The 22,762-nt window shown below is 40.2% G+C and overlaps 1 protein-coding gene and 2 long non-coding RNA genes across 3 annotated transcripts in view; 1 reads left to right on the top strand and 2 right to left on the bottom strand.

Moving 5' to 3' along the window:
• Positions 1 to 22,762, top strand: part of LOC143106365 (uncharacterized) — an 87,104-nt gene that overhangs the window by 47,946 nt on the left and 16,396 nt on the right. The window lies entirely within an intron of this gene.
• Positions 1,767 to 22,303, bottom strand: LOC143106360 (E3 ubiquitin/ISG15 ligase TRIM25-like). The gene is made up of 3 exons (XM_076270638.1): positions 21,681 to 22,303; positions 3,611 to 3,667; positions 1,767 to 2,788 (listed from the first exon to the last, which is right to left on the bottom strand). The coding sequence occupies exons 1-2, from the start codon at positions 22,269 to 22,271 to the stop codon at positions 3,614 to 3,616; spliced, it is 645 nt and encodes a 214-aa protein (XP_076126753.1). The 5' UTR covers positions 22,272 to 22,303; the 3' UTR covers positions 1,767 to 2,788; positions 3,611 to 3,613.
• LOC143105905 (uncharacterized) lies at positions 10,969 to 13,947 on the bottom strand. The gene is made up of 4 exons (XR_012983568.1): positions 13,395 to 13,947; positions 12,773 to 12,887; positions 11,857 to 11,948; positions 10,969 to 11,760 (listed from the first exon to the last, which is right to left on the bottom strand). It is a non-coding gene; the product is annotated as an uncharacterized LOC143105905 (long non-coding RNA).

Genomic DNA, 22,762 nt, shown 5'->3' with positions numbered 1-22,762 from the left:
CCTCGGTGGGTTAAATGAAAGACTTGCTGAGGTGAGGTTAACAAGTGTTCAGGCCTACTCGCAAATTCACGTTCTCGCATCTGGCCGTTTTTAATTGCTTTGCGAAACAAAACGACTGCACTGAGTGCGATTGTGAATTTAGCTCGGCTTAATAGTTTAATATTGTCTTGGAAAGTTATTGCTTGTTCACAAGTTATTTCATTTAGCATGATATTTTCCATGTGTCGATGATGGTTAGACATGACGTTCTCGGGGAGCGCAGACCTTTCCAAGGCCAAATGTAGTTATTTGCAACAAATCTGAAAGTGGACCTAGCAAAATATTTTGACTTGCTCAGTGATAGGTGTTTAATTTGTTTGTTTTCTGTGTAGCATATAGATCATAATTCTTGATAATTAGCGCGCAAACAAGCGAGACCTAGGCTTCTAGAGTAGACTGACATAACGCACCTATTGCTGAGACCCGCCCCTTTAGTTGGAATGTGATCATCGCAGCCTCAGTAGACACGAGAGGAGCAGAAAGACACCAACATAAATTGAGGGATAGATGTATTTCTTCACAAAAAAATATCAAATAATAATGGATTGAAAAGAGGTACTAATAAACCAGACATGCTAGAACAGAGACCAGAAAATGGATATCCACAGTCCCTTTCTATCATCACCTGTGATTTTTATAGATAAGGATTAGGCTTTAAAACAGATTGTCAACATGTATGTTGTTTGGTCTGTTTTTGGCTGCATACATGAAGGCCAAGGGGGGCAATGTGTTTTCCCTGGTTTGAGGTAATACTGACATTTCTTCAAGGATGGCAGGTCTGAAAATATCTTCTCCATCATTAAGTTATTCAATTAGGCTAAACATGGCCTTAACTCAAAACAGCTGGTAGGCCTACTGTTAGGACTATGTCATTTTAATATGTAAAAGTGTCAAATGCAGCCATATTTAAATTCTGCTTACTGCACGTTTATTATAATATAATATGATAATATTCAATATTCATTATTGCAGGTCTACCTATGTGCATGTAATGGAAATGTCGGTTAATCCCGATATCCCTTCATTTACGTGCTCAAATATGTAAAATCTTTTTGAAATCTTCTGTGGGGCGGGGGGGGGGGGGGGGGGGGGGTGCGTCTCTCGGAAATGTGTCACCTTTTTCAGCCCTTCTGAGTTTGCAGGTATGCTACATGGTCTGGGATCACAACAGCTTCACTGATGATCCAGCATTAAAACATCTAAACCCAGGGTAGAGTGTGTGAGTGAATGTGGTCTGGACTCTGTGCAGGAGGGTCATTGGGCTGTATTTTGGGTCACCAGCGCATGGCGTAATACTCGTTATTCACCCACGGAAAGTTGAATTCGGTATTTTGCACGTTTATTTTTTAAGCATTGCGCTCAGGGGTGTGGCAATTAACAACCTAGGGAGGGGACTCGCGCATTGTCTAAAAATCGCTATCATACACCACCTAAACCTGGTCAGAAGTCAATGGCGAGTTGTTCATATGCTATTTTAAGAGCGCATGTCAACAGTCATATTGGCAGGTGCACGCACCATCCTTCTATCATTCATGAACGCACACCAGCGCACGTCCATGCAAAGCATTAAATTGCACGATTACAATGGGAAACATAATTAGAATAAAGATATTACGAAATACTGTACATCTCATGATGAGTAGTTATTCACCATCATTTGCAAATTGGTAATGACGGTTAAAAGTGATTATGGGAGAGGCGAGAGACACGTATAGCACGTAGAGCACAGCTGAAGACGCACTGTCACGAGATATAAGCAACTCCTCTGCAGGATAAATGTTGTTTTATTCAGTCATTTGAGAAACATTAGGGTAAGTGTTGCTTTTTCCAGCCTGTTTTCGATGGTAACCCATTGTCAGTCAATAGTGAAAGTAACTGGATATAACGGTCATGTCGTTGACTGACTCCTTGGTGAAGTTAGTTTCACTTTGCCAATGAGTTCAAATAATAGACGAGTGCAAATGTGTGAAGGCTATGCTAGGTTTTAGTAAAGCATGGTTTAAGAATGACTATTCCATACGGTCTCGCAAGCAGCCTCCTTCAAATGCGCCGTTGAATGCCAAAATACCGATGCATTTATTTGACATATCGCGTGTTGCGCCGTTAAAGGGAATGACAGATGTCATTCTCATTGGTTTAAAATGATGTTACGCCCCAAACACACCCATATGACTCATTAAAAGACCTAGGAACACCTTGTTACGCCATGCGCTCCACTTTTGAGAACGAAACCCCTCCCAATGTGAACTGGACATCCTACTAAATTTGAATAGACTTTTGACGAGTGACGATGCACTTTAGAATGTCATGATAGGGCCCAGAGTGTTGTTAGAGATGCTGTAGAAGGCCAGAGTTCCTGCCCTGTGATCCACATACACTCCTATTCTGGAGCTGGCCACTAGAGGGAGTGTAGTGTGTTTACGATTGTGGTAGTAATAGGAGCTGGAGCTGTCGAGGTCCAGCCTCCAGGACTGATCATTACCTCCAAACACACACTTATAACCCAATCCTTTCCTGCTGATGCTTTTATATGAGACTGCTATACCAACCCACTGCCCACTCCACTCCACCTCCCAGTAGCAGCGTCCAGACACACCCTCTCTACACAGCACCTGTTCCCACTTATCAAATCTCTCTGGATGATCAGGATATGACTGGAGCTCAGCTCTGCACTGCACCCTCCTGTTCCCCTCAGACAGATGGAGTCGTCTGTGTGCTGTGTTTGGATCCAGTGTGAAGTGACAGGAGTCTGATGGAGGAGAAGAGAGAACAGGACACACTTAGTGTTGTATTTGCGTATTACAGTGTGTGTGTGTGTGTGTGTGTATGTGTTGTTTATATGATATGTGTATGGTGCGGATTTGTTTTTGTTTTTTTTAAATTCTAGTGTCTCTATTCAAAACTATGGCTTTGTGTGTGTGTGTGTGTGTGTGTGTGTGTATGTGTGTTTGTGATTCTGTACATTTTTGTATTATTGGTTGTGTGTACATATTAGCGAGTGTCACTGCCTGTTTTGAAAAGGATTAAATGTGTGTGTGTGTGTGTGTGTGTGTGTGTGTGTGTGTGTGTGTCTGTCTGTCTGTCTGTCTGTCTGTCTGTCTGTCTGTCTGTGTGTGTGTGTGTGTGTGTGTGTGTGTTCGCATGCGTCTGTGTCCGTGTTTGCGTGCGTGTGTGTTTGTGATTTCACAAATACTTGTGTGTGTGTGTGAGTGTGTGTATTTGTCTGCTTTTGTGTGTGTGTATGTGTGTTTGTGATTCTGTACATTTTTGTATTATTGGTTGTGTGTACATGTTAGCGTGTTTCACTACCTGTTTTGAAAAGGATTAAATGTGTATGTGTGTGTGTGTGTGTGTGTGTGTTTGTGTCTGTCTGTCTGTCTGTCTGTCTGTCTGTGTGTTTGTGTCTGTGTGTGTGTGTGTGTGTGTGTGTGTTTTTGTTCGTGTGTGTGTGTGTTTGCATGTGTGTGTGTGCGTGTTTGCATGTGTGTGTGTGTTTGTGATTTCACAAATACTTGAATGAATGATTGTGTGTACATGTTTGTCTCAGTGTTTGTAAACCAGACCAACTTACACTTTAAGAACTCCTCCCTGGTAACTGGCTCAGTAAAAACAGTCTGGACATCAGACACTGAGAAAGAAAAAAATGCATTATAACTAACCTAACTTGAACCAAAGTGAAGATGGAGATGCACTCATGCAAGCAGCACTGATCTTCATCAGGATGGGAAGAGCAGGTTCAGAACACCTTCAGATGTGGGGGCTGCTGGTCTATTGGTTTGGGATCTGGGCTTCCAAATCGAACAACTAAAGGTTGTGAGTTTTATCCCAGGGGCTACCACCATTGTGCCTCTGAGCAGGGCACCTAACCCCATGTTGCTTCAGTAGTTTCTGTAGTTAGTTCACTGTGAGTCTCTCTGGATAAGAGTGTCAGCTAAATGACTATTCATTGTGTGTGTGTGATTCTGTACATGAGGATTTCCCCCCCTCTGGTTTTCCTATCCCTACCTCTGCTAAATTATTTTTATCGCCGGTGGGGACAACATTTATCCCCCTCTGCCCCTCATATTGATTAATGCTACTTCATATAAGTAAAGCGCTGCAACGTGAGAACAGTCTAGTAGGCTAGCCTACATAATAATCTGACATCAGAAACGCACCGTCACCGTCAGCACTCATGCTGCTGACATAGTGGCTGCGTGATAACTTAATTTGGCCTTGATCGTGCAGGACATTTCAGAATGTCGAGTGTGTAATCCATCATAAATGGCTAGTTTCAATGGAAAATTTAGCTGGACAAATGAAAGAAAACGACAAGGATTCAGTGAAGCATATCGTCATATTTTAGAACCTTCAAAATTAGAAAACTGATGCAACTGAGATGGAGGACAACTGCACGTAGAGTAGAACGTAGGCCTGTTGTCCAAAGGAACTTACATTAAATGAGGAGATATTTGCTGAATGTCACAAAAAGTGTTACAGAAATTGCTTGGCATCGCTTATTCAATGGCTCTCTACCGAAACACCTGTAGTTTGCGGAGGACGAACGAGAAAGCACTCGTTTGATAAATCAGCTAGTGGGCCTAGTAGACAAATAACTTTCAGAAATAATCTGTACTGCAAAAACGAATGTTGGTGGGTATTTAAACTATCTAGCGGGTGTTTTAACAGCTGCAAGAAATAGAAGCTTCATGGTCTTTATGTTCTGGTTCGTAAATTATTTTCATAAAACTTCAAGTTGCCCTATAACTTTACTCACCAAACTCTTCACTGCACTGTAGCCAATTAACTGACAGTATGATAGTAGGCTATTTATTTTCTGTAGGCTACAATAAATGTCGGGCTATTGTCATTGGGATCGGGGTAGTTTATGGAAAGGGGGGCTTGGAGTGACATAAGGGGTGCTTAAGTTGTGTTTCACGATTGCTGTGTTGACAATATTGTGTGCTTGATTGGACACCAGTAGTCTGTATTTGCTTGTGGGAGTGGATTTTGTGCTTGATGCCATTCACTGTGTGATTACTATGTGCACTTGAAGTAATTGATTGCCCTATTGTCCTGACGCCCACTACCATGATCCTATCCTATGTGAGAATCCCTTCATTCTCAGCTGAACTGCATTGCCTGTCTCAGACCCTACCTCCCTGGACTAATTGAATAGACTATTTAAGACTGATGATATGAGGGTAAGGGAGTTCGGCGTGGAAGCATTGTTTGCAGCCCCGTGTCCCACGTCTGCAGAACGGAGGAGGAATTTACGCCGACTGGCCGATCCAGAGACGAACGAGCCGCCGGGGGTACAGCCTGACTGAATCGGATACGACGCTCGCTATCCTCCTTCTAAAGGAACGTGAGAATACCTGTATTTGTGTGTATACGTGTGTGTTTATCCCGAGCTGATGTGGTGCTTCTGATCGCCTCGTTGCCTGCTTCTCATTCAACAACCTGAACTACCAGCAACAAACAGAGGGAAACTAAACTTGATGTCAGAGTTCAGCTTGATAGACTACGAAACACTTGAAAAAACGGTACAGAATCTCAGCTCTTCCACATGTGTCTTAGACACCAATTTCTTCAAAACTGTTTTTCACCTCATAGCGGCGGATGTCCTTCAAATTGTAAATGTATCACTGCTGTCTGGCACTTTTCCTAAGTCACTGAAAGCTGTTGTAAAGCCACTTCTCAAGAAGAATAACCTGGATGCCTCCATGCCAAACAATTACAGGCCCATATCCAATCTACCTTTTATTGGCAAAATTATTGAAAAAGTAGTCTTTAATCAATTAACCACCTTCCTAACATCAAATGGGTATTTTGATTACTTTCAGTCTGGTTTTCGGGCAAATCACAGCACTGAAACAGCTCTCATTAAAGTTTCCAATGACATACGCCTGAACACAGATTCAGGTAAAACATCAGTCCTCGTGCTACTGGACCTTAGTGCAGCATTTGACACTGTTGATCACAATATTTTACTACACAGACTAGAACACTGGGTTGGATTTACAGGCATAGTTAACAGCTGGCTAAAATCATATCTACAAGAAAGGAGCTTCTTTGTTGCCATCGGAAACTGTACCTCAACACCAACGTCCTTGACCTGTGGTGTTCCCCAGGGGTCGATCTTGGGGCCACTATTATTCAACCTCTATATGCTCCCACTTGGACAAATCATTCAAAATAATTTGATTTCATATCATAGCTATGCAGATGACACACAAATTTACTTAGCTCTATCACCAAACGACTATGGTCCTCTTGAATCTATGTGTCAGTGTATAGAACAAATCAACACCTGGATGTCTCAAAATTTTCTTCAGCTGAACAAAGAAAAAACTGAAGTAATTATATTTGGTAAAAATGAGGAAAGACTTAGGGTTGCCACTCTCCTTGGCACAAAGGGGTTGAAGACAAAGGATACTGTTAAAAATCTTGGTGTATTAATTGACAGTGATCTAAATTTCAACAGCCACATGAAAGCGATAACTAAATCAGCTTTTTACCACCTCAAAAATATTGCCAAACTCAGAGGGCTGATGTCAAAATATGACTTAGAAAAACTCATTCATGCATTTATCTCCAGCAGGGTTGATTACTGCAATGGACTGTTCACAGGCCTTCTTAAAAAGACTATTAAACAGCTTCAAGTGATACAAAATGCAGCAGCTAGGATTCTAACAAAAACTAAAAGAACTGACCACATTACTCCAATTCTTAAGTCCTTGCACTGGCTTCCAGTAAGTCACAGAATTGACTTTAAAGCACTATTGCTTGTTTATAAATCGGTAAATGGAGCAGGACCTAAATACTTGTCAGACATGCTTCAGCAGTACACACCTTCTCGTCCTCTCAGGTCCCAGGTGAAAAACCTGCTAGTAAAACCTACAGTTAGAACTAAACATGGTGAAGCAGCTTTTAGCTGCTATGCGGCTCAGCTGTGGAACCAACTTTCGGATGACATCAAAAAGGCCCCAACTGTAGCCAGTTTTAAATCTAGACTTAAGACCAAACTGTTCTCAGATGCTTTCTGCTAACTGTGCCGAGTTACAAATTCTGAATCTGCCTTGATAATTATTCTACTTTGTCTTTTATTACTTTTTTTACTACTTTTGCCTTTGTTTTGCTTACTAATTATTCTTTATTTTTAAATGATTTTACCTTGTTTTATGTTTTCTTTTTATTATGATCTTTATTTGTTATTATTGTTTGGTTTTGTTTATGTAAAGCACATTGAATGACCTCTGTGTATGAAATGCGCTATATAAATAAACTTGACTTGACTTGACTTGACTTCTCTACCCTTCAGCTGCAGCTGGATTCTCCCTTCCGCTTCGGGGCCGATCGCGATATGTCTACATAGCCTAGATATGTCTAACGTGCTTCGTAGTATACCCCACTGGTTTTTACACAAATCGCACCCTGAGGCTATGTAGACATATCGAGGCTTGACAAAGCCTTGACTCAGGGGTATACGTTAAGTGATACTACGATTGCAGTTATGTGATATATTTGTCAAACTAGGCTTTCAGCTCAGATCTGTGCACGTTCTCGGTGTTGGGATGACGTTGGCCAATCGTGAAACGTGGAGACCCACAAGACCGCCTCTATTTAAAAACAATTACTTCCGCATTCATAAGCAATAGCTTAATCTACACTGCGGTATTTTTTTGTGTATAACCTATAACATCAAATAAATCAATTGTCATCAGTTGTTGTATGGTATGCACGTCCATAGTGGGATATTTGCACGCACAGCACTATTAAAGCGCATTCGAAATCCAAAATGTTAGTAGAGGCGGAGCTCCACCTGTAAGATATATGACAGAATCCTACACGTGAGATAACTTCGTTTTTAAGACAATTGATTGGTCAGTGTGCGGTGGATTACACGATTTGAGCTATAACTTAGCACATAACCTCCTCCCGACCAGGTTTGTGGGGTATACTACGAAGCACGTTAGACATATCTAGGCTATGTAGACATATCGAGGCTTGACAAAGCCTTGACTCAGGGGTATACGTTAAGTGATACTACGATTGCAGTTATGTGATATATTTGTCAAACTAGGCTTTCAGCTCAGATCTGTGCGCGTTCTCGGTGTTGGGATGACTTTGGCCAATCGTGTAACGTGGAGACGCACAAGACCGCCTCTATTTAACAACAATTACTTCCGCATTCATGAGCGATAGCTTAATCTACACTGCGGTGATTTTTTGTGTCTAACCTTTAACATCAAATAAATCAATTGTCATCAGTTGTTGTATGGTATGCACGTCCATAGTGGGATATTTGCACGCACAGCACTATTAAAGCGCATTCGAGACCCAAAATGTTAGTAGAGGCGGAGCTCCACCTGTAAGATATATGACAGAATCCTACACGTGAGATAACTTCGTTTTTAAGACAATTGATTGGTCAGTGTGCGGTGGATTACACGATTTGAGCTATAACTTAGCACATAACCTCCTCCCGACCAGGTTTGTGGGGTATACTACGAAGCACGTTAGACATATCTAGGCTATGTAGACATATCGAGGCTTGACAAAGCCTTGACTCAGGGGTATACGTTAAGTGATACTACGATTGCAGTTATGTGATATATTTGTCAAACTAGGCTTTCAGCTCAGATCTGTGCGCGTTCTCGGTGTTGGGATGACTTTGGCCAATCGTGTAACGTGGAGACGCACAAGACCGCCTCTATTTAACAACAATTACTTCCGCATTCATGAGCGATAGCTTAATCTACACTGCGGTGATTTTTTGTGTCTAACCTTTAACATCAAATAAATCAATTGTCATCAGTTGTTGTATGGTATGCACGTCCATAGTGGGATATTTGCACGCACAGCACTATTAAAGCGCATTCGAGACCCAAAATGTTAGTAGAGGCGGAGCTCCACCTGTAAGATATATGACAGAATCCTACACGTGAGATAACTTCGTTTTTAAGACAATTGATTGGTCAGTGTGCGGTAGATTACACGATTTGAGCTATAACTTAGCACATAACCTCTTCCCGACCAGGTTTGGTTGACAGCATAAGATACCATGGTGATATAGCGACACTAAAACAGATCCACTTTCGTGTCACAGCATAGCCTGGCTTTGAGCGCAACATACCGCGCTTATCCACTAATCGAGATTCGTAGTACACCCTACTGTGGGGTATACTACGAAGCACGTTAGACATATCTAGGCTATGTAGACATATCGAGGCTTGACAAAGCCTTGACTCAGGGGTATACGTTAAGTGATACTACGATTGCAGTTATGTGATATATTTGTCAAACTAGGCTTTCAGCTCAGATCTCTGCGCGTTCTCGGTGTTGGGATGATTTTGGCCAATCGTGTAACGTGGAGACGCACAAGACCGCCTCTATTTAAAAACAATTACTTCCGCATTCATGAGCGATAGCTTAATCTACACTGCGGTGATTTTTTTGTGTCTAACCTATAACATCAAATAAATCAATTGTCATCAGTTGTTGTATGGTATGCACGTCCATAGTGGGATATTTGCACGCACCGCCCTATTAAAGCGCATTCGAGATCCAAAATGTTAGTAGAGGCGGAGCTCCACCTGTAAGATATATGACAGAATCCTACACGTGAGATAACTTCGTTTTTAAGACAATTGATTGGTCAGTGTCCGGTAGATTACACGATTTGAGCTATAACTTAGCACATAACCTCCTCCCGACCAGGTTTGGTTGACAGCATAAGATACCATGGTGATATAGCGACACTAAAACAGATCCACTTTCGTGTCACAGCATAGCCTGGCTTTGAGCGCAACAGACCTCGCTAACCCACTAATCGAGATTCGTAGTACACCCCACTGGTTGACAGCATAAGATACCATGGTGATATAGCGACACTAAAACAGATCCACTTTCGTATCACAGAATAGCCTGGCTTTGAGCGCAACATACCGCGCTAATCCACTAATCGAGATTCGTAGTACACCCTACTGTGGGGTATACTACGAAGCACGTTAGACATATCTAGGCTATGTAGACATATCGAGGCTTGACAAAGCCTTGACTCAGGGGTATACGTTAAGTGATACTACGATTGCAGTTATGTGATATATTTGTCAAACTAGGCTTTCAGCTCGGATCTGTGCGCGTTCTCGGTGTTGGGATGACTTTGGCCAATCGTGTAACGTGGAGACGCACAAGACCGCCTCTATTTAAAAACAATTACTTCCGCATTCATGAGCGATAGCTTAATCTACACTGCGGTGATTTTTTGTGTCTAACCTTTAACATCAAATAAATCAATTGTCATCAGTTGTTGTATGGTATGCACGTCCATAGTGGGATATTTGCACGCACAGCACTATTAAAGCGCATTCGAGACCCAAAATGTTAGTAGAGGCGGAGCTCCACCTGTAAGATATATGACAGAATCCTACACGTGAGAACTTCGTTTTTAAGACAATTGATTGGTCAGTGTGCGGTAGATTACACGATTTGAGCTATAACTTAGCACATAACCTTTTCCCGACCAGGTTTGGTTGACAGCATAAGATACCATGGTGATATAGCGACACTAAAACAGATCCACTTTCGTGTCACAGCATAGCCTGGCTTTGAGCGCAGTGTTAATTTTACTCTACGGGTGTTAATTTTAACACTATTCCAGAGTTTATATAATCCTCACTCATCAGTGTTAAAATAACACTTGCCATAGTGTTGCCATATTAACACTAGCCTAGTGTTTTATAATTAACTCTATCAGAGTTAAAATTAACTCTATTGGAGTGTATCATTAACTCCATCAGTGATTCATAATTAACTCTTATCAGAGTTTCAAAATTAACTCTATTGGAGTAATGAATTAATTAATTAATTAGTTTCTAGAGCCATATATTTATCAAAATAAACATATTAAACAAACCACAGCAAATTAATTACTTTTCTTTTTTTATTAACATTTGCCATGATATGGCTCAAATCAATGCGCAGAGGTACAATATATATGTCAAAGTTTGGTCCATAAGCATTTTGTTGAGCAAAGGCCTTATACTCATACAAATCATTGACTAACAATAAAACAGTGTTCCTCACAATCCATAACCACATATGCATGAAAATGCTCTGCAACACTGAGTAAACATTTCATAAACAAGAAATAAAACAATATAATCAAGAGATTTTTTACAATTTGACAAACTTGTGTTTTGCTTCAAACCTATTACTAGAGATGTGCAATAATGGGCCAATTTTCCATAAGCAAGACAGATAATGCACCATGAAGTGATGTTACATGTGGGTATACCCAAAGTCCTTTTAGGCAAGTCCCTCCACTCAGCAGCCATATTGCAACACATTTTGGGCACTTATCGGGCATCTATTTTGGCAGGCTTCACAACACCAATCTTGCTCTAGCGGCAAGATCACAACACATGATTGGCACAATCAATGTCTTCACAACACACCACATGATTGGCTCAGTGTATTCACATGTCCACGTTTTGTCACGGAGGGGGGTGTGATATATGTAAACAACACCATACGTTACAAACTAACCCCATGCATTTCTATGGAGGATTTTTTGAGTGCTGTGTCTCCTCATTAGAAAGTCTACCTCCTTAAAAAGCTCATGGTGTTCATGTATTCCAAGGCTCCCGAGCTGTTCTTGACCAAACGCTGCGACGCTCGTTGCTTTAGGCGCCATGCCAGATAGCCTGTCCCTCTTCCAGCATCGTAGAAGTGTTCCTGCAAAATAATGTGGGCAAGAACTATGATTATCCAGATCAATAGTTGAACATTATTATTATATATAACCTTAAATGGAAATGAGTAAAATCTTACATAGCCATTGGTGGAGTAAGGATCCCTGAGATTAGGAAACAGTCACAATGCCGAGTGCATATCTTTTTCTTTGACTACGTACTGGTATCCTTCTAAAAACAATAGGAAAATTATATTAGATATATTCAGACAACATTACAAGCTATAAAATGGAAGAGTGATTAAACATGCATTACATTAGATTTGGCTAACACATTTTTAACCAAAGCGACTAACATGGTAGCAGTTTAAGTTTTAAAGCAATTCTCTCAACAATTTAAAAACAGTAGAGTACAGTAAGAATAAGTGCATCAGTGAGTGCTGTTTTTAAACAGTTGAGTGTCAGTTCAAGACAGGTGGTAAGTACTAGGATCAGCAAGACTTGTTGTAAGTAGTGCTATGAGAGGAGATGTTCTCTAAAGAGCTGTGTCTTCAGGAGTTTTTTGAAAATGGAGCCACTGTGTAGTTGGTAATAGATATTCCTACAGCTAAGGTTCTGCCTTATAGCATTTATCAACCCCACAATCACCAGTTCAATATTGTTTTTACATAGCAATTCTATTACCAAATACCTGGATTAAAAGACATCAATTTAGGGTTTTCTTGTCACTCTGCAGGCAGGTTGTGTGAGGCTATATGTGCACAATAATGATTTTTCATTTTATTTCACATTACATTATTCACCCTATTACATGCACTCTATTTTTCTCACTCAAACAGTCAATTGTGATGTTATGTTACACTGTTCTCTCACTTTGAATGAATGGAACGATAACATTGGATCAATGTAAAAATGGCACTACCTAAGTCTGAGTAGGGATGTCCTGAGATAACCCCACCCATGGAATCCCTCTCGTTCAGTCAGAAAATAGTTCATAGTTTGACTGGACCTAACTGTTGTATACAATTAGATTAATTTATTCAAAACAAAACATACCCATGGACCAGGATATTCAGAAGATGCCTTCTTGTACAGTGTGTCAAGGTGCTCTACTATACTCCTCCATTATTTCCTCTCCCATTTAACTCTTCTCCAGAACCTCCTGGGCCATCTATGCGTAAAAAAAGAAACAATAACAGTGATACACTTGTAAAGAGAAAACTTACATGCACCCTCTAAAAAGTGTAACTCCAGAGTACAAACAAGAAAGCTAAGGGGGCAGCTAGAACGTCAAAAAACAAACGCTATTTAATACCACTGATAGTGCTCAAAAAATAATTACACTTCTGTGGTTGTGTGATGAGGGTCTCTACAGACAAACAGAAGTATTGTAAACTTGTAAAGTGTACAGAGAGGTTATAACAAGACCTGTATCTGAAGGAAGCAAATTGCTTGGCTTCGTGTTCCAGTAGCATGAAATCAGTGGGATTTTGATCTTGCAGCACTGGATCTGCAAGCAGATCTGACTGAATCTAATAAACATACTTTACGTTCAGCCAGATCAGTGCAGAGCTGCAAGATTGAATGTGCCCACTGATGAGACACTACCGGAACACAAAGCTAGGCTTCTGCATTTTGGAGACGAGACAGACAAGGATTTCTCCTTTTAAATGCTCACCTGTTTGGCCTTTTTCTGCTGAATCTCCTATGGCAGAGGTGTTCTCTTTTGCACCAGTGGATTGATGTGCCTTGTTTGAAGAACAAGAAAAAAAAATTGGAATCTTAAAGGGCTGCTTTAAGAAATTCGGTCTCCGATTTTATTTCACTTAATTCACAAAAGACAAAATCTTTTTTTTTTTTTTAACCTTACCCACTTTATTTGGCGTGAACAACACGTTTCACAATTTTCTTCATCAGGTTTGAACGTGAACCTAAAGCCTTCACGCCAAATAAAGTCAACAAAATATACCCTTCAGTGTGCGATTTATACTAGTTTTTGACTTTTTAATAGTTATACTGCACACCATCAGCACCTGCAAAAGGGCTGTGCACAGGGATTTTGAACCTTGATTGATTTCAAATGTATTTCTTAAAAAGGATCATAAGGATCTGCATTAACTCCAGCCAGGATACAAAGTGTGCATGTGAAATCATTAAGAAACATGCCTATGGTCAGGCTGATTCATAGTCTAAACAAGCTAGAAAAAAGGGAAAAAAAAGCGTTGCAATATGGCCGCCGAGTGGAGGCACTTGCCTAAAAGGACTTTGGCTAAACTCACATAAAACCTCACCTTCTCGATTTAAACTTAGAAAAGAAAAACCAGGCTGCAGTTTGAGGTACTTTTTTCTCCATGGTACTGGACATTGATGAGCATTTTGCTGACCCTGTTAAAACAAAGAAAATGATTACATCAATACAAGAACAACAATGATTTGACTATCAGCAGTATATCAACTAACCAGCAAAGGACTTCTAAACTTTATTCTGACATTATTTACCACAGGTTACCAAATGTTTCAACCGCAAGTGTTTTTGTCTTAAAATATGTTTATATAATCCCTACTTTTTAAGCAACAGTAAGTTGTATTTAAGTAATAACTTAAACTCAAAACTCAACAGTAAGAAAGTATTTAAGTAATAACTTAAATAATTTTATTAGGCAGTAAACTCGTCTACATATTACCATATCCATAAAAAAAACTGCTCATAATTTCAGAGAATTAACATTTCTTACTCTGCTCAGCTGTAACGTTATGCCTGATGGACTGAATATCTTTATGCACGTGCTTGCAAGCTAGTATTGAACCACAATTTCTACAAATATCTAAAATTAGTATAAGCTAGCTAACTTCTATACTCTTTGGCTTACCTGCACCCTTTATAAGTTAGGAAACAAAGAAATTGATCGATCTAACCCAAATAAAGCCAACAGACTCTAACAGAAACGAATACCAGTGCCATACAGAGAATGGAGACTGCACCAAACCAACCAGGCTAACGGTTACCTTACACCTCTGTTTGGTAAAATGCCTAACAGTTAAACGAATGCCCTCGTGGTGTCAGCTAATGTTAGCTAGCAGCAATTTTTTTTATAAGCAAGCAATAGTGTTCAGTTCAACCAAACGTCAATGAGTCGACAGACTGTTATAATTAGTCAGTCAACAGATTAATTTGTGCCAGGTGAGCATTTGGCAGCACACTAACGTTAGATCGCTATGAACAGTGGAGTTCTGGCTGTAACTAGTTCTAATGTTAGTCAGCTAGGCTACGTTAGCATGTTAGAGCTATTCCCTCAGTGGGTATTCAAATTCCAACCGCCTTTTCGAATTTCAGAAAGGACTTTCAGACGTTGTTGACTCCAATATTACATTAATGTCAGTTTACAGTTTAAGTATTACAAATTAACATAAACTTAACCATTTCAATTTGATAAGGTTATAACCCACCGAAGTTATGTTAGCTTGCTGGATGTTTTACCAATAATTTTCTGAGCTAGCTAGCGACCTTGCTACTAGCTAGCGACCAAGCTAACGTCACCAATATTTCATAGTAGGTAAAACACGTTGGTATGAAAACATATACCTGTGATGTGACATTACTTAATTGTGTATTTGTCGTAGTTTTCATGCTAGCTTACAGAAGTAGAGGGAACAAATGAATTTACCTTTTACTATCCCACGCTGTACTTCAATGGCGTCCATCTTCTTTTCAAAAATCTCAACTGAAGGACCGGAAGTGTAAATGACTCCACCCCAGAGTTCGTACATTCACACCCACTTAAAACACTAAGTTATGAGTTTTAATTACACCGTGGGTGTACATGTTTGTTCAAACAACTCCCGAAGTTACACTAATTAACACTAATGAACACTGAAAAATATGTCTCTGAAAAATTAACACTTAATAACACTGTCAATTTTACTGTGTACTCTAGCCTGTTAGTCCTCTAAAATGTTGAAATTATTTAGAAACGGACAGGAGTAGCTACATATAGAAAATACCAAATATATTATTTTATTTTTTTTACCATCGCTTTGGCGCCCCCATGGAGCTGCGCCCCTATGCGCCGCATATAGCGCATACCCACTTTTTGCGCCACTGATTGGCATTGCATGAATGATTTACAGTGATGCCAGTGTAACGGAGTTAGTAAATAGTTATTTAAATGGTGTATTAAATCCTGCATAAATGGGTCCAGACTTTTATTTTGTTGCCTCTGTGTACAGTTTTGCATTCTGGGCATTTTGCAGCAGGAAGAGCTTTACCCTGCTGCAGGTAGGTTGTGATATTGTGGGTCAGAGAGAAAAGACATTAAAAGTCATATTTACACTGTGTTGAATAAGCCCTATACTTCCCCATTTAAGTATTATGTATTAGGTCACCTATAAATCGCATTTGTGCGATGTTGTACACTGTATTGTTGTTTTTATTTCGTTTTGTATTTTCGTTTGACCTTGAAGCACAGTTGTATTGAAAAGGCATATTTGTAATATGACATTTATTATGACCGCCGCGCAGCGAAGCGGCGGTCATATAGGTTTAGTCAGATTTTTTTTTTTTTTTTTTTTTTTTTTTTTTTTCTTTTTCGCATGCCCAAATTTCCGTCAATGAGTCCCGGGACACTGAAAGACCGGGGTACACGAAACTTGGTGGGCATGTAACCCCACAAGGATAGCATGGAACCATTGTTTTTCGTTTTGATCTGTAGCCCCCCCGCTGGACTGGACCCCCCAAAGGAGGGTAGGGCAGACACAGTTTTCTGGGAATATCTCGAAAACCGTAGGGTTTAGGAGGACCATTTTTTTTTTGTATGTTGATCTCAAGGGGCCATGTCAACCCATTCCATAACCACTCATTTCATGTATAGCGCCACCTAGTTAAACACAAAAAAGTAAAAATGAGGTGTAGTAATCGCAGGTATCTGTGACCTAACTTAGTCAAAACTGCACGAAATTGGAAGTGTAGGATCATTATGACACCCTCTGAATGCACGCCAAGTTTCGTGGAATTCCGTTCATGGGGGGGCCACACAATAAATTAATTTATGTTACTATACACCAACTGGCCTGTAGGTGGCCGGAGACAGTTTTCTGTGAATATCTCGAGAACCGTAGGGCCTAGGAGGTCCACCTTTTTTTTGTATGTTGATCTCAAGGGGTCATGTCAACCCATCCCATTACCACTTATTTCATGTATAGCGCCACCTAGTAAAAAAATTAAAAAGCAAAAAATTAGGTGTTTTCATCACAATATCTCTGGCTGACATGGTCAAAACTGCACGAAATTGAAAGTGTAGGGTCATTATGACACCCTCCAAATGCATGCCAAGTTTTGTGTACTTTCGTTCATGGGGGGCCTTACAATCAAATAATTTATGTGTACATTTAGTGACGTACACCAACAAGGATTCCCGGGACACTGAAAGACCGGGGTACACAAAACTTGGTGGGCATGTACCCCCACATGGATAGCATGGAACCGTCATTTTTCGTTTTGATCTGTAGCCCCCCCGCTGGACTGGACCCCCCGAAAGGAGGGTAGGCCAGACACAGTCCTCTGTGAATATCTTGAGAACTGTAGGGCCTAGGATGACCATTTTTTTCCGTATATTTGCCTCCAGGGGTCATGTTAACCCATTTCATGTGCACACATGTGCACAAACAGATACACACACACACACAGTAATCATACCTATGACACATACTCACACAGTAGACATATGTACGCTTCCATGCACAGACACATACGCAGGCACACACACAAGCACGCACACACACACACTCACACACACACACACCCACACACATAACATAAACATAACACAAACAATCAAGAATTTCTCAGAATTATAAACAGGCAAGATGGAGGTGGGGTTGTATAAAATGAATTTTACATGTGAAATCTATGAACTAATCATGTTTTGGTACTTGTTGTCTAGCAGATACCAGTGAGAATTGAGTGTGGCTAATGCAATTTAGTGAGACAGTTAGAATCATATAGGCCTTTCAGCGTGATTTCTTTTTGTGGAAAAAATGTGCTGGACTGGGCGGCGGTCATATTTTGTACCGCTCTGCGGTACATCTAGTTTTGTTTAGGATTACTCCAATTGGTTTCCCCAACCTCACTGTTGAATTGATGACCTTTTATGCAGGTAACCAATCAGATGTATAGTTTAGATTGTGTAGCCTTTACCTTTGTATGAGCGCTGTTTGCGCATTCTTACATTGAAAAGTGGATGAAGCAATGTTTTTCCTGCATGTTGTAGCCTATGTCATTTTTGTTTTAATTTTGAATAGTTTTGAGACTTGTATATTTTCTGTATTACTGTACTAAGCTATTTGATCACAATGTAATATATTTCTATATATATATTTGGATAATAGATAGAACTAAAAGTATATCTCTCATTGCATACAGCCATACACTCACACATTCACATTCATGTTTGATAATACATTTTTCCCTTTGGAATTTATTTTATTTATTTTCTTAACACACCTCATACTAGTAGAAGCGTTAAATGTATTAATATTAAGTGTAGTATAGTGAGCAGGAAGAGCTTTACCCTGCTGCAGGATTACTCCAATTGGTTTCCCCAACCTCACTGTTGAATTGATGACCTTTTATGCAGATGCAGGCAGAGGTTAAATTGGGCCGGAGCGCACCGGAGCGCAGCTCCGCCTCCTCAGGTCCACAACACACCCTGCAGGAGCTCAGCTCCGTCTCCTTCAGCACCAAATATTATTATTCCACTAGAATTATTTTTCATCTCCTGGCAAATACATGGCATATGAGACTGAATAATTAGCAAGACTAGCCTAATATTGAACTTCCGTGGCCCAGTAAAATCTCAAGTTCAGGTTTAATTTCTCGCGGTGTACTCGTCACACAGATGTCACGTGAACGAGCGGAATCTAAGCTGTCCAATGATATTAACGCCAAGTGGCTGTGACAAATGGTTCGCGAGAAACTTAACATTGAACTTGTAATGAAATGTAGACCTAGTCATATTTGCATTCTGCACACATCTCTGCACAAACTATTCACTCAACACAAGGCGAACCGTATCACAATAAACAGCAGACCTTGCCGAATACGAGGATATAACGCATACATATAACGCATACAACAAGCGGTTCCCGAGTAATGCGTTTTTTTAAATTGCAATACATTTCTACATGGTCTCCAACTTTGGGCCAAAATTATAATGTATTCTCATCTAAACTATTTAGCCTACAGTATGTCAGTAGAAACGTTTCTGTAAATTGCTTAGCCAGAGTATCCAACCATCATGTTTGTTATATTGCCAGATGCTATAATATATAGCCTAATATAATATAATATACTAATATAATATAATGCTTCCTTATGCCATGAATGCAAAAATATGAGGGAAAAAATCATGAGACGCAAATTATTTTTTCTTGATAAAAAAGGCTGACATAAGACATATTGCATTTAAGACAAATATTATCACATCTACTTTCCCAGATATGGGTAGCCCAGACTGTCCTGAAAAAAAAGAAGATATAGCATGTATAGATGCCCATTATGACCAATATAACTCAATAACCAATATGACTAGCTTAAGCCTTAGATTAACTAGCTGAACAACACAGGTTGTTTTGCTACAGGCTACTGCATAATTTCATGGAGTGCTGAAATGTACACTATTTTTGAGTGCATGGTTAAAACTCTGAACTCTGAAAAATACTTTAGGCTACAGCACAAATATTTCCATCCATATATTTTATAATAACTTTATGTAATATTATGTAATTATTAAGTGTAACCTCTGAATTTCTTTTGAAAGTGCACCAGATTGATGCATTTAAACATTAAAATATACAAAATGTTCTTACGGGGGAGCATGCCCCGGACCCCGGGCCTTGTGTCCCAGTGCAGTTTAGGCCTAGTGACACCCCTGATCTATAACGATGAAACGGACCCTGGAAGATGTTTTGAGGGGTGGTAGAGATTGAAGATGTAAACCCAGAACTGTGCAGAATCAGTCATTTTGAAGTAGGCTATAGAAATATGCATTTAGTAGAAAAACCCTAAAGAGAGGCACAACATTAAAGGTAAAAATAACAATAAAGTAGGCCAGGGATGGATTACTGCACGGGCTTACCGGGCCCAGGCCCAGGGGCCCAAGGGGTCAGGGGGCCCTGAAGCCCAAGCCTTTGCACGGAATCATTGCCTCAATATCAACAAATCAGGATGTAGCCTATGAATCTGATTGAATTTAGTATTGGCCATCCCCAAAATGCACCAGATTACAGGAAATCACATCAAACAAATTAAAAATGTTCTGGGGGAGGACCCCCAACCCCCCCCCCCCCCCCAAACAATAGTAGTCCTACCTTACATTAATACTGGAAAAAGAGCCCATTTGGTGTAAAAACACATTGTCATTTTACGGCGCGATTTTGAATGATGACCATTCACCGTAAATAAGGGCTCCCCCTCCTTACAAAAGCCAATTTAACCACTGGATGCAGGAATAAACTACCTTTCTCCACCAACTGGGAATTCTTCATTAAAAGACACAACGCAGAAGTACAGACCAGTAACACCAGTAATGCGTTACTTAGTAACGCGTTAGTCTATTTTGACCACTTTTTTCAGTAACAAGTAATCTAACGCGCTACTATTTACAAACCAGTAATCAGATTAAAGTTACTTATCTAAGTTACTGTGCGTTACTATTTTTGTCATTTTCCTTAATAAAAATATATATTCTTTGCTTTCTTCTTGTCTTGGGGATTACAGTAATGTCATGTAGCCTAGGCTATGCTCATGTTTTCAGCATGAGGACAATTCACGTGTAAAACCATGCAGCGACACAAACGTAAACAACAATGGAGGGAGAGAGAGAGATGCACATTTCATCAGTCATTACTTTGAGTTTGTCTCAGCTAAACATGACAACATTAAGGTACATTGTACATTCTGTGCCGGCGACAAAGTGCTGTCTAGCTAGACATCCCAAGTCTCCCACATATTGATAGCGGCTTCCTGACGCCCGCAAATTACATAAAATCTCCCGGAACCTAGAGCGTACAAGAGTACGCAAGCCAGACCGGACTTCAAATCAAAGATTCTAGAATCTTTGCTTCAAATCGCGTGTGCATATGAGCTTAACACGCACGCAACGGAGAGGGAGAGACAGAGGAGTGGTGCGTTTGTGCCTGAAGCGCATCCAAGACAGAGAGCATCGTGGTCTGTTTTGCTAAATCAACCAATCAGTTTTCAGTGTAAGTGTCCTTATATCTCTTTTCTCCCAAACATAATTAATCAGTTCAGTCAGTATATCTAGGAACAGGAGCGTCATGGCAGCGTCAGTGCCCCTCAAAAAGGAAGTTTAGCATTGCTCTTGGCGGGTTAAATGATTGCAAAAGACTTGTTGAGGTGAGTTTAACAAGTGTAATTTCATTTGCATATTACTCAGGCCTATACAAGATGGCTAGTTGCCAAGGCTACATGAAAAAAAAATATACAAAAAATCTACATATTTTACTATAACAATTTCTATCAATAGGCCTTCCTTATTTGGTGTACTTAGACATTATTGAACAAACATCTGAATTTCAGTATCTAAGTAGGTTAGGTTGGGATGTCTGCTATACATTGCTGTTAAAATGCACTTCCAGTATAGTGAGTATTGGCAAAACCAGTTATCATTTTTATGTTGAGGCGTTGGGGGTGTTGTCGGCAGCTGTTGAAAGTAACTAATAAAGTAACTTGTAATCTAACTTAGTTACTTTTAAAATCAAGTAATCAGTAAAGTAACTAAGTTACTTTTTAAAGGAGTAATCAGTAATCAGATTACTTTTTCAAGGTAACTGTGGCAACACTGATGATTTATCATTAAATGGTAAGTTTTGTAAGGGATACACTCTCCATGGTGTGTGAGCAGTCGCACTAAAAATATCTGCACCTGAACTCCCTCCCGGTACTTACCTGTTTCTCCGTTCTCTCAGCTGCAGCGGAGACCGTGTCATGGCCTTTGTGTTCATCTAGACATAGCACACAGACGCAACTCTGATCCGTGCGACAAAATACCTCCAGAAGCCTCTGGTGTTGAGTGCAGATCTTGTACTGTAGCTGACCTGTGCCATCAACCACGTTGTGTCTTTTCCCTGAGAAGAGTTCATCATGGCGCTGGAGATGAGTCTCACAGTACGACAACAAACACGCCAGGCAGGACTTGACGGCTTTAAGTTTTCTCCCGGTGCAGCTGTCACACTCCACATCTCCAGGTCCAGCAAAACACTGAGGAGAAGCAGTAGGCCTACCTTGAATTAAAGTCTTCCTGAACTGTTCCACAAGCTCAGCAACAAAGTTGTTTTTGTTTAAAACAGGCCTCGGAGTGAAAGTCTGTCTGCATTGTGGGCAGCTGTAAACTCCCTTCTGATCTTCCTGATCCCAGCAGCCCTTAATGCAGCCCGTGCAGTAATTGTGTCCACAGTTAAGAGTCACTGGATCCTTCAGTAGATCCAAACAAATCGGACACATAAAAATGTCCTGGTTGATCGAAGTAGCCTCTGCCATTCTTCCTGAGCACGAAAAACCACTTCAGGAACCTCTGAAGCCACCATCTACTTTCAGTTTTGTTTCCTCTGAACTCGGTGTAGACTAGCCTACAGCTTAGGAAAGACTTCCGCATAGGGGTGTGTCAATGCAACCAGATCACATTTGTAATTGACAAAGATTGGCAGGTAATTCTGCATGGCTGATAGGACCAATTCATCTGGACTATTGTTATTATGCCAGGTTACAACTGGGTTCATTGTTCCAACTAAGAGTAAAACAACATCATGAGGGAAACACAATCTACATGCATCATAAAATTCACTGAGAAATGTCAAAACTGTCAGTGTTCAATTCAATTTCAAATTCTCAAATTCAATTCAATTTTGCAATCGTAGCCTAAATGCTGTTGATGGAAGCAACCAATTCAGAATATCCTCATTCAAAATGTGTGGATACTACACGATGACTATATGAAGAGTAATATTGCCATCTAGTGGAGATATCGTGTG

This window comes from Alosa pseudoharengus, unplaced genomic scaffold (assembly GCF_046254945.1).
Source record: "Alosa pseudoharengus isolate Yale_2024_CS ecotype anadromous, Long Island Sound unplaced genomic scaffold, YU_APseudo_1.1 YU_APseudo_1.1_scf_6, whole genome shotgun sequence".
NCBI classification, from domain to species: domain Eukaryota; kingdom Metazoa; phylum Chordata; class Actinopteri; order Clupeiformes; family Clupeidae; genus Alosa; species Alosa pseudoharengus.
Note: the sequence above shows the minus strand (reverse complement) of the source record. Positions and strands in the feature narration are given on the sequence as shown.

Coding starts and splice junctions, on each gene's coding strand:
- LOC143106360 (XM_076270638.1), bottom strand. CDS start 22,271: ATGGCAGAGGCTACTTCGATCAACCAGGACATTTTTATGTGTCCGATT. Junction 3,668..21,680: donor CTGAGAGAACGGAGAAACAG/GTAAGTACCGGG, acceptor TTTCTTTCTCAG/TGTCTGATGTCCAGACTGTT.